This window comes from Lepisosteus oculatus, chromosome 22, assembly GCF_040954835.1.
Source record: "Lepisosteus oculatus isolate fLepOcu1 chromosome 22, fLepOcu1.hap2, whole genome shotgun sequence".
Taxonomy (NCBI): domain Eukaryota; kingdom Metazoa; phylum Chordata; class Actinopteri; order Semionotiformes; family Lepisosteidae; genus Lepisosteus; species Lepisosteus oculatus.
The window spans coordinates 3,285,662-3,298,021 of record NC_090717.1 but is presented as its reverse complement, the minus strand read 5'-3'; the positions used below and the strand labels follow the sequence as shown (position 1 = coordinate 3,298,021).

At 44.4% G+C, this 12,360-nt stretch overlaps 1 protein-coding gene across 11 annotated transcripts in view; it reads left to right on the top strand.

Moving 5' to 3' along the window:
- Nucleotides 1–12,360, top strand: part of fbrsl1 (fibrosin-like 1) — a 300,036-nt gene that overhangs the window by 228,971 nt on the left and 58,705 nt on the right. Inside the window, exon 1 of one of the 11 annotated variants that reach the window (XM_069182321.1) lies at nucleotides 10,237–10,510. The exons of the other annotated variants lie outside the window; for them this stretch is intronic. Coding sequence (XP_069038422.1) covers nucleotides 10,472–10,510 — 39 coding nt within the window. The 5' untranslated portion in view covers nucleotides 10,237–10,471. Of the gene's footprint in view, nucleotides 1–10,236; nucleotides 10,511–12,360 lie in introns of those variants that run through there. 11 annotated transcript variants of the gene reach the window in all.

The window sequence follows — 12,360 nt, the reverse complement described above, 5'->3', positions numbered from 1 at the left end:
CGGGGACTTTTTAAACCTTGTCCTAAGCGAGGGGAAATCATGGATATCGAAACTTGAAAACCAAACGCAGGACATGAAAGCAGTGTAAATGTGGGAATCTGTTTTTCCTTCTTGTAAATTAACATACATATTTGCAGTTGGAATCTATTGTTAACGATCTGTCATCGGCGCTTTCGTATGACTTGGATTCGTATCAGCGTTAATCGATGGTGACAAAGATTCTGAGTGCCCGGTTTGCAAAAAGAGGGGAAATGTTTTTATGCCTAGACTGAAGAAGAGTTTTTTTTTGTCCAGCTAAAGAAAATAAAAGTCAAAATTTGAAATACTTATTCTGTGGATTGACCAGTGTTTTCAAAACTGCAACCGAGGAGCGTTTTGCAAAGATTTATTGAAAGGGCAGGTTTTACGCGCAATCTCTCCTACTATTCTTAGGGAATTTAAACCTGCCTTTTGAAGAAATGAGTTAAACTGACGTTTTTTTTTCCACCCGAACTGCATGGATTTAAAGATGAGTTGGGTTTATTACCGTTTCGTGAATTCGTTGTTGAGAATATTGAATGGTTCTTCATCTCTCGTTGGTGATCACAGTCTCTAGATCTCGGTAAGCTTGTCCCGTCTTCAGTTCTCATTTCTTAATCAAAGAAATCCTCGGTTACCTTATGCATGCAGTACAGTCATATCGCAGTGGTTTAAACAATAAGATGTGAATGAATTTCAGGTACCAAAAAAGACCGAAAAACACGCTAACTTATCATGCACTTAAAAACTAAGGATTACCATTAGAAATGGTATTTTTTTCCTTTGTAGTATCTTGTAATATTCCTTCTCCGGATTCGCGTGCCTCATTTCTTTCAGAATTGAAATGTGCCTTTGAATAATATCTGATCTATGATTTTCCTCTGAGTTTTCATTTCTTTTTAAAACGCATGCAATATTCATGGGAGGTTCCTCTTGCAATTTCGTGTGTGCGTGTAATTTATTTTGCTGCAGCATCAGATATGACCCTGTTTTTGTTCACATTATTGTTAATTTAGTAAACGTCCAGATACACGCGTCTCGACATTCTTGTATTTTATATTTTTGTTTCAAAGCCACCGCAGGTGGTGCTGTTTATTTAGTTTTCGTCCTAAAAGCGCGCAAGAATGTGGGAGCTCAAGGTTAGCACGTCTCCAGGGCTGGCTCTTTTTAGCCTTTTAAGGATGAAGGCGGCCGTCTGCTGCGTACGACAGCCGAGCACCTCATAGGAGGAAAATCGCTTATTTTCTTCGACATTTGGAAGTGGGTTTCATAATACCGTCGTAGGAGTAGCTTAAATGGAAGTGTGAATTGAAGAGGTCGATCGCTGGGTTGTTTTTGCGAAAAGGTTACCTTGTATTTTGTTTTCTTCCCGATTTGTTCTGTAAATAAATAACCTCTAGATGTTAGATACAAAAAGTAGACCTTTGTTCATTCAGGTTTCATAGCCTTCGCCGTCCTATCCTCAGCTGAGGTTGAAAGCTGGTCGAGTTCCTGTTTTTTTTCAGTATCATGAAGCAACAATGTGCTTTTTCGTATGTTACATTTGGGACTTTCTGCCACCTGCCTTTTAGAGTTGCGTCGCGGTCCGAGACTGTCTGAGAGTCTGAACCTCCCTGTTTTTAAATTGATATGCCCCGAGTGTTCAAGAATACCCCAGTACGTGCACGGCTATATAATTTTCAAGAAATTACGGAAGACCAATGATGGAATTTATTTTTAGTACTTTTTAAGGACAGTCATGACTCTTCGTATTGCGGCGGTTTATGTTGGTACACAAAAAGCTATTTTTAAATCGCAGAGATTACTTTGGATTGAGTTAAAACGCTAGTGCAAATACTTTAGCTTGGTCACGGAGTTAATGTTCAGTTTCAGGGAGACTTTATCATAAAACACGTGTGAGATGGGTACTAATCTCTGCCTCGCCTTCGGTATTTTGACACTGAAACTACAGAATAAATTGTGACCCCATTTTTAAAAGCTTGCTGTGCGCAAGAAAATTGATTCAGTCGCCAAAATTGTATGGGCAAAGTCTCTTTCCAGGATCTTAACTGGAAAAAAGTGTTGTTTTTAAGTGTTACATCGTTCCAGCCTCCACGTTACATGTAAGGTTCTCGGTTTCAGTGTTGAGCAGCAGAAGGATTTATAGTGCTCCTCCGCTAAATATACCTGAAGGTGCAGTTTCGCCATTCTATCTCCTCTCTCATAGAAGGATGTTTGAGTGCCAACCAGCACTGCTATTTTTGTTTTACTGTTGTCAGAAGCAGAATAAAGATCAGAAGTGTGTGTGTGTGTTTTGGGACATACTGTATCAGCGTTTGCAGAATTTTCCTTTTCTATGTTTTTCAGAGGTTGTCTGAAAAATCCCTTCTTGTACCTAATGTATGTGCAGTCATATAGATACCACTTAAGTGCATAGCTTTTTAAAGAAAATGTATATACTGTAGTCTTTTTTACAGTTTCTGTAGCATGAACAACATTCACTGTAACAAAGTGTCACCAATGAGGTGTTATTCTGGTTGGTTTTCTCAGTCTTCTGAATCTGTCCTGTTGTATCTTCTGTTTATTTTGGAATTGCATTTTTCACTTTATTGATGAGGGATTGAAGGGTGTAATGAGTAGGCGAGATGCATATCACATCATAAAGAAGTTTATGCCTTTACTCCTATCCCCTGCTTGCTTGAATCCTTCTGTCGCAGTGTACGTAGATTCTAGGGATACATCCTCCAGGATTATTCCCAAAAGTGGTGAAAAATAAATAAATCGTCATGGGTATTGTATTAAAATGTACAGCCCCTTACCATTTTCCAAAACAAACCCTCAATTATTTTATGCATTTTTAATCATATATACAAGACCAGGTATTCTCTACAGCTAGCAGTCAAGTCCTGGTATCTCTGATATAGTGAGTACTGCCAGCATATTGTATTGATACTGCTTTTCTAGTAACCTTTGGTCAATCTATGTTGTCATACAGCAAGGGCTATTTTGGTATTTACTATTCTTTTTCCTCTAGGACCGTTTCCCTCACCCTGCTCATTGTGCACAGTATAAGCACCTCTAAAGGCCTTGAACAATAAATTCAGAAGCAATAAATTAGGGTATATGGAAGCAATAAGGAAATTGTTCGTGATAAGAGCCAGAGGACTTCAGGCGTTGAGACCAGGTGGGCTGACTGGTTTACCAATGAGGTTTGTCAGGCCTCCTCACCATGGTACTGCTTAAGAAGACAGATTAGTGCACATTCACTCCTGCAGTAAACTTTGTCGTGTTGGCGTTTTTCAATAATGTTGCCCCCTTTTTAGGTGCTGCGCTGCAGGACTATATCATCATTCCTTTTGTCCTTCTCCCCTCCCAAAACCAAACATTCACTGCTCGTATCCCCCTCTTCGCTGCAACCCCCTGGTGCAGGAGTAGATAGCCGCTGTACCCTCTGAGCAACAGCGTGGCTGAGCTCTTCTGCTGAAAATGTGTTTTCTTGGCAAAATACCCAGAACCTTTCTTACCTTGGTTTCTACATTTAGAAGCTACTAAACTTGTCTGATTGAGTCTTTATGATGGTATTTGCACAGAGATAAAAGAACAGGGTTTAGCACATGACAACAGATGTGAATGAGTGTATTTCAGTATCTTTTCTGCCTTCTTTTTTCGTACGCGAGCCCTCCTGTCCTGTCTCGAATTTGTTTGCAACGCCATTTCTGAACGTACGGTCTTGGCTAAATGATCGTGAACCCGCAGGATGCCCAGCAGCTCCTCGTTTCCCCCCCACACCCCTTTTTATTCTTATCTTTTATTCGTTTCCTTGAACCAAGCACTAATCTTTAATCTACTGCCGATGCAGTTCTGGAATTAGAAAAAGCTCTCTTATTCATATCTTCAAAAGCTCATTTATTTTATCAGCAGCGGAAAGCTGATAACAGAGAGGTCTGCTTGGCTAGGCAGATAAGAGGGTGAAGAATCTTAGAGCTATTTGTAATGTAAGAGTTCAGGCAGATCATGGTGCTGAGAGATAGGCGGACCGACAAACCTTGCAGTATGCAGCTAACGTACTGCGTCCCTTTAAAGGAAAAACATTAAAATTTTAAGCATCATTTGCGATAAGGGCAGCAGCAGTAAGTCTTAACAGAAGAGAGGCATTTAAAAAGGAACTGTTTTGATTTGGAGGCATTTCGTTTGAGGGGCTGAGGTTGAGGAGGTCTCGTAAAATCACCCGTACCTTCAGCAACTGGGTGGATGTTTTTAAATAATTACTGAAGTAACAGTCTAGTAACGGATGTGATCATATCAAATGCTGTTTTTAACATTGCAGAGACAAGAGTTCTGTGATCTGTCTGCACCTCTTAAAGCTCTCCCAGTTGAGCTTATTCGGTTCACATAAATGTCATTTTACTTTTGCAGAGGAAAAAATGAGACGGCTGAAATCCTTGTATTTCTGGCATCCTGTCACCTCCCACCAACCCCAGAAGAGAGGCGATTGGGCTAGCATGTATTTTCCAACCAGTCTCTCAGAGTGTCCCTTTAAAAAAAGTTAACCACCCCTAGAACTGAACCTTTTCAATTATGGTTCCAGCACTCAGGGAATGAAGTGTATTCAGAAACTCGGCATCTACTCAAGGAGAAAAGGGGGTTATTTTTTTCAGAGTGCTCACTGGAGACTGAGGTTCAAAGGATATTCGGTTATTCCCTTTGTACAGACAGGTCTCCCATCTTGGTGATGCAGTGAGAACATTATCATAATGAAGTCTTGTTTAATGAAAACTGCATTATTCAAGCTGCTCTTGTAGATATTCCAGAAAATGTAGGTTATTTTATGTTTTTATTACGGCACCTGGGATATTGCACCAGAGATATTTCAGTCTCTGTAAAGATTGGGTGTGTGATGCAGTGTGCTATCTAGGTGTAAGCTTGTACGCTTGTTCAATTACCATGGATGCCATAAAAAATCAAGATAATCTTGAGTTTTTGCATTTTTCTTCTTCTTTTTTTGTTTGGAAAGACCTAGACCATGATACAACTGGGAACATTTTCACAATAGTACCAAGACTATACTGTATACTCGTATGACAAAGGGAATCATCTGTATCCCTTTGCTTTGTTCTTAATGACACCACTTCTGTGTGGTTCAGTATTTCTGCATTGGGGGGAAGAATGCCCTGCCATCCAGTTCAGCCTTTTTAAGGTTTTAAACAGACAAAAATTCTGTTTCAGAAGGTGTAACAAGTATCTCGGTGAGCAAAGGAGACTGGGGTTCAGAATTTGTAAAGGGAATGGTGTGGGAGAAAATAGATTTTTTTTTCCCCCATTGTGATTCCTTTGGAAAGTGACATCACGTACACCGCTGTCAGATAAAGGGATTTATTCCCGAGTCCAGATGGAAGTGACCGATGACCTTAACTGTGTCGCTGGCTCATTTTGAAATTGTTAGACAATGGACTGACTAGACAATGAGATTCTTTCCTAAATGCGGGCATCTGCTTTGTGCAGACCCTGGGGCACGTGCCCTTTTGTCTAAATGTCAAATACTCTGAGCGCAAAGCTGCAAGCCAAGGCCTTTTTAATACCTTTAGGTATTGCTGGAGTCATAGGTCACACACTGGAAGAGTGATAATCGGTATTTCTTGGTCTGAGTCGGTTTCAGATTACTGTAGATGGTGAAGCACAGTAGCAGGGACTGTGGAATCTGCCAGGGATGTGAAAAGGGTACAGAACAATGCTCCATATTCAACGCGCGTGCCGAACCCTTCCTCTGTGGCATTTTTGTTTTCCTTCGTTGACAGAAAGGAGTTAAGACCTCTGAGGCTGAGGCCGCCTCTCCTCAACCCATTAATATTTCAGAGGCTGGTTTTCTTTTCGCCTCGTGTGATCCTTCTCCAATTAGTCCTCCGCAGAACTGGAACGCGTAGAGGCGCAGCTATTTTCCGGGGAGAAACGGGGAGGAGTCCCGGCTTGAAAATGCCCTCTGCCTCGCTTTGGATAAAGGGGTCCACTTTTCTCCTCTTGTGCGTGTGTTTCGTTTCCCTGCCTGTGCATTTCACATCCCGAAGTACAACCTTTCAGGACGCACTGCAGTGTCTTCTGTTGCCTCTTTTGAGCCGTGATTAAATAAGCTTAGCACGGCGCGCTGGATCTTGAGGCAGATCCTGGGCCACTATTAACCAGATGTGCCTTTCAGCTTTAATGACAGAGAGAAATGGCTTAGAAGTAGAACCCAGGAGTCCTTCATCACAGCGATATAAGTGTCTTGTGTGCCTAATTGCCATCTTTGTGTGCATACTTAAAACCTCCGATGCATTGCATCATGCACACATTACAGAGTGATTCTGTAATACCGCTGGAATATTTTGTTTCTCCCCTTCTTGATTTCGATCTTCTGTAATGACTTTTGCAGATTGTTTGGCAATTAAATTGTCAAGACTTCTGTTACGCTAGCTGGAGGAGAAGGCTGATTCCGATCGCCTCCATATCCCCTGATCGTCGAAACCCTGAATTGCAGGGTCCGGATTGTGTTTAACACCATTCATAAGAAATGAAAAGATAGTCTTTTCCTGCTTTTGAATCTTAAGATCTTGTTTAAAAGAAGTATTGCGGTGAACAAAGTATCTTACATAAGCTACTTCTGGAGAAACCATGCTAGCATTGTAGCAACCATCCATTTATTGAACAAGTCACCAATTCTTGGTACTGGTCAAGGCAATCTAGAGTCTGTCCCAGGAGCCCCGGGCATAAGGCTGGGCTCTACCCAGGAGGAAACATCAGTTCTTCGCAGTACAGATACACACAAGCAGTTTACAGATCCCAACCAGTGTAGGCAACACATCTTTGGATTGGGAAAACCTGAGCTTCAGATGGAAGGAGCTTCAGACGGAGGGAGCCTCAGTCATTTTTCAAACCCAGGACCCAAGCTCTCTGCTACACCACCATGCTACCCATTCTGACAACACTTGATCTCATACTTCGTAGCGTACCAGCCTTTTGAAAAGGAAAAAAAAAACGTAATTTTGTTGCGGAAATTGTTCAGGCGATTGCTTTTTTTTATCAGTTTCAAAGCTCTGTGAGATAAATTTCATTTTTAATTACTGCTATCGCTTTATTAAGGTACTAGGCAGCTTACTTCAAATGAAAATACCCAGCTGAGAGCGTAGCTGTCGAAGGCTTTCGTGGGACTGAAAAAGGACATAGAAGGATTAGTTTCTTCTGACTTGAGCTCCAGAAGTTTTAAAAATATTTCAGGTTTCTATTTAAAGAAATTGAAAATTGCTTCAAATTCAAATAGTTTTATCAGTAGAAAGTGGAAGATGAGGCAGAATCAAGCCAGGTCCTTAGAAAGAAGGTGTCAGTGGATTGTGAAAAGAAATATGGACTTAGTGGCTTATGAAGAGAAACCTTTGAACTGCTGTTTGTTTAAAAGCAAGACATTAAATAAGCAAACATAATATTATCAACAATCAGGAAATGCTTTTATCAACAATAGTAATGCAATACAAGTTGAATTAGGATATTCTAAAACTGGCTCTACATAGAGTATTCATTACCGGATGTCTTCGTGCCGCACAATGAGTCGGATAGGCTTTATGGTTCTGTTGTACATTTTTAATGCAGGTGTTTCTGATAAGTCAGAAGCTTTTTTTAGTGCGCGGGCCTGGCAGTCCCTTCAGTGCAGTTTAATTAGTTCGCCTCTTTTCCTTGAAGTCAATGGGCAGGGTGGTCTGTGAGCCTGGCCAGAGAGCAGGAGATAGGAATCAGATTCCAGATGAAACATACGGCGCTCTGGCTGGCAAGCAAGCCCATTCGTTAGCGAGGACCTGACGAGCTGCCGCTCACATTAGGGTAATTAACACCGCCACAGATTGCAGAACAGCTGTGCAGTTTAGCGCCGTGGCACCGCGGTAGAGTTGAGAGCGATTCTGCGAACAATGGAATGTGAGGTTGTGTGCACGGCTGACAATTTTCGGAGTCTGGATAGACACCTGCAGTTGAGCTCGGAGGCAGAAATGCAAAAACGCAAGACAACAGCAAATCAAACACCTTTTTCTTGCAGGATCTGGCGGGGCTGCTTTGTTGCCAGAGGTTTTCTTCTCTGTCAAGTTTCCAAAGAGAAGTTAACTCTCGGAAAACTTTGTTCCACGCTGAAAAACGCGAGAGAGGCTCGTGGAAAAATGACAGGAGGCCGTCTAGCCTGTTCGGAAGCTGGTTGCTCATTGATCTGAGGGTCTCATCCAGCCATTTCTTGAAAGAAGCCAGGGTACCAGTCCCTGATTTTTATTCATTTCACTGCACTTATCCAGGCCTCGTTGTTCTAGGCACAACCCACTAACACGGATATGGACAATTTTGGGGAAAAAAATAAAACCTTGGAATGCCAGGTGGTCCAAGGGGACAGCATTCTGAGCAGGGCACAGCAAAGTCAGATCTTCTACATCTGATATGCGAGGTGATGATTCCATGCCATGAAAGTAGTATCACACTCAGCCAGCCAGCAGCCATATCACCCTGCAACCCACTGAAGCTCAGCATGCCTGAGCCTGGCCAGTACCCGGATGGGAGACCTCCTGGGAAAAACTAAGGTTGCTGCTGGAAGTGGTGTTAGAGAGACCAGTAGGGGGCGCTCACCCTGCATTCTGGGTGGGTCCTAATGCCCCAGTATAGTGACAGGGACACTATACTGTAAAAAGGCGCCGTCCTTCTGTTGAGACGTAAAACCGAGGTCCTGACTCTGTGGTCATTAAAAATCAGGTTAATTCTCCTGGCCTTTACCAATCGTGGCCTCCTAATAATCCCCATCTATGAATTGGCTGCATCGCTCTGTTCTTCTCCCCACTGAGAGCTGGTGTGGGGACAGTGTACTGGTGCACTATGGCTGCCATCCAGGTGGATGCTTCACATTGGTGGTGGAGGGGAAGTCCCTGTTACCTGTAGAGCGTTTTGAGTGGAGGGTCCAGAAAAGCGTTATATAAGTATAAGCAATTATTATTAATTCCACTCAGTTCATACTTCAGTGTGCCTCTACTGTGGAAGGTGCATCACAAAGCTGTCTTGCAGCGAGTACTGCCAGGAGTGCTGGGGTTTTTAACACCCCTGTTTCTACAAAGCCGAGACAGCAGTGTCGGAGTGATTGAACAGGTACTTTCTTTGTTGCCGAAACTCTCAAACCATTTACAGAGAAAAACTTGCAAGTCACCATCCTCTTCGTCTTGCCTGGGTGCAGATTCTTGTTTTTTTTCTCGTGTCTAGTTGAGAGGCCCTGCTACTGATCTATATTCCTCTAACTGCATCTTCCCTTTGAATTATACATGACCAATTTGTCATCTTCTCCACCCCACCCAGCTGACTTAAAAGACTAATTGGGTCCCTGGGAAGCATTTACTAGAAATTGTAGTTTGCCCAGCACTTCCCAGGAGAGGGCTATTTGCACAGGCAACTGAAGGCCGGAAATGTAAAAGCTCTTGGAAACTAGCTTGTAGGCTGCTAGGGACCTTTTATAGTTTTTTAGTGGTGCTCTGTAATGTGACACAGCATAGAGAGGGAATGGGGTTTTTCGCAGGAGACTGGAATATTCTAACACGCTGTGGAACCATGTGGCAATCAGACTCCTAAACAGAACAACGATACTTTTTAAAATTTGGGGAAACCAAGCCTTAGGCTGTTGTTGTTGTTTTTTTCTTTCAGCAAAAGGTCTTTTACATTCTGGCCAGTTTTGAGGTAGACCACAGACATGGCCGTCTCTACACTGAGCCACAGCGAATGAGGAAAGCTAATGTGAAGAGAAGGATTCCAGATTTTTCCATATAATCAGCATCTGTTTCATCCTGCTTTTCATGGCAAAATCAGGATTACCCCCACAACACCCAAATTATACGCGAGAAGTAATTAAAGACGTCTGGCCCCTTTCTTTTCCTTCTAGAAGTTTTATTTTCTTGTTTTAATATATAACATGCCTGCTTGATTCATATTCCTCTTGTTTGCATCTGCTCTGATCCCAAACATCTGGATTTGACTGTTGCCGTAGAGGCTAATCCAACGTAATGGAAAGAAAAGTGTTTTTTGAAGAGGGATGTCATGTCAAGTTTGTGATGTGGTTTTCGTGTTAGTTCCGTTATTTGTGGAGCTGTTTGAGTCACTTTGTCTGTCGCGATCGTCAAGGAAAGTACCTCTGAAATGAAGCTTGCCTTGCCGATTCTCGTGCAGAGACTTAAGGGGGTTGTGGCTTGTAGGTCTGCAGAAACCCTGAAGGATTTGCCGCCACTTCTGATTAATTAGAAAAAAGTCGTAGAATTAAACTCTGGATTTGTGCTGTTGTTTTTTGTGCGCCGTTTGGATTTTTTAAAAAGTGTTCGAAGCTGCCCCAGCTTCAGTAGCAGCTACTGGTGTCTTTCTCGCCCTGGCGAGCTTTGCTTGTTGGCAACATGAGAGGAACAGCAGAAGCAGAAGCTAGGCCGAGGCAGCAGAGCGCTAACTGATGCAACTCTCTTCCTTCTCATCCTGTGGCAGCAGGGAGGTGAGGTTCAACGGCACCGCGTTCAGGCCGTTTCTAAATGTGAACAGGCCGCGCTGGGGGGGAAGGTTTGCGTTTATTGGTCCAGACAAGGGAAGAAAAGGGAAAGTAACGTGGTCTGAGTGAAAGTGGGCTTGTATTCTGAGGCTGAAATGGGGGAGAGTCTGCCTCCTCAGGGCTCAGTTGTGTGTGTGTTGGGGGAGGGGGAGCAGAACGCTAATCATAGCGAACTGAGAGGGAACAGGAGGCTGCCCAGTAGGGCTGAGTTCTGTTTCTCGGATTCTTTCAGCTATCAAGTGTTGCTGACTGTGACGCATCTGTAGCTGTCAGCAGGCAGTGTCCTCGCTCTGTGTGAGCTCCGGGAACTTGTTAAATTTCTGCTAAGCGCTCTGAATCTGACGAGACGTTTTTCTCCCTCCCCTAACCCCCCCCCAGCCGCCTCGGCTGTCACCCCTGCCCGACCGGCAGAGCGAGAAATAAAACTTCCAGGACAAAACAGCGCGAGGGGAGAGCCGAGGACCGGCGTGGCCGTTGTGCACTCGGAGGCAGGCTCCCACAGTGGGCTTGTCATTTGTTTGTCTGATGCGTTTGTGAAGAAGCTGAGCTGCAGGACCGGAGGGGCTAAGTGGCTTATGAGCGACGGGAAATTTAATTGGGCCGGATTCGCACTCAGCTCCAGGGTGGACTCAAATAGCAGTTTTCTCGCTGATAGTGCTGTCTGTTGCAGGCGGGCAGGCGTCTGTGCCCTTTCATTATCTGTGGAGGGGGAGCTTGGGCGAACGTTGGTTGTCACTTGTGTTTACCGCTGCTTTCCTTTCATCGAACGCGACGTTTCTGCCATCTGCGGCGCGTCTTTAATATTGTGTGTCCCATTCGTGTGGGCAGCACAGTGGCAGGGCGGCTCATAGCTCTTGGGTTCTTGGCTTGATTCCAGCTTGGAAGCACTTTCTGCGTGGAGTTTGCAGGCCCCTTCCCCAAAACTCACGGGAGTTTTCTCCTGTTTCCTCCCACAATCCAAGTACACGCTGTCCGGGCTAAGCACCATCTTCAGTGGTTAGATGGATGGATTCCTGCTGCCGGTTCTGCTTGGCAGTCTGCCCCCCCCTGGTCCAAGCCCTGCCATCCTGCTGCGACTGGATCTCAGCTGAGTGAGAGCAGAGGAGAGAGAAACCGCAGACAGTTATCGGGGGAAAAAAACCCATTTTGCAGCAAATGCCCAGCAATCGGTTGAGAATTAAGAAACCTTCAAGAAAGAGCCCACCCCATACAGTATGGCAGAGGAGTCAGGTGGAGTCAGTTTGCCATCAGTGCCGTGGAAGTTTTAAGCCCAAAACAGTTCCTTATTCAGCATATACTTCTGCTGGTCTTAATTGCGTATGGATGCATTGAGCTGTGGGGTGCTGAAAATCCACCCCTCAGGTCCTGCTCCCTTGCCAGCCCACTGCCAGTCATGTTGGTGGTGGGGTTCTCTTCTCTGCTTGGCAGTGGCGTGGGCGTGACACTGGCCTGGGTGGGGCACAGCGTGGCGAGGGGCTGGTTTCATGGGGGGAGGAGTGTGGCAGGTTACAGGGGCCTGCTGGGGGCCCAGGTTGTGCACCTGGTCAAGCATGGGCAGGAACCCAGGTAGGGGGAAGTGTCAGTGTGAGCGAAAAGCACTTAAGCGTGTAAGTTCTCAACTTATTCTCCCCCTCTACGCCTCCCCCCAACCCCAATCCCTACCTCCTCTCTCCCTTGACACTTGCTGACACGCAAATACCCAGCCTTCCTCCTGACACCCCCCAATTATCCATGGCAGCTCCCGAGGCACATAAAAAACAGGAAGGCGAGGTTGGAAAGTGAACAAGACCTCGGAG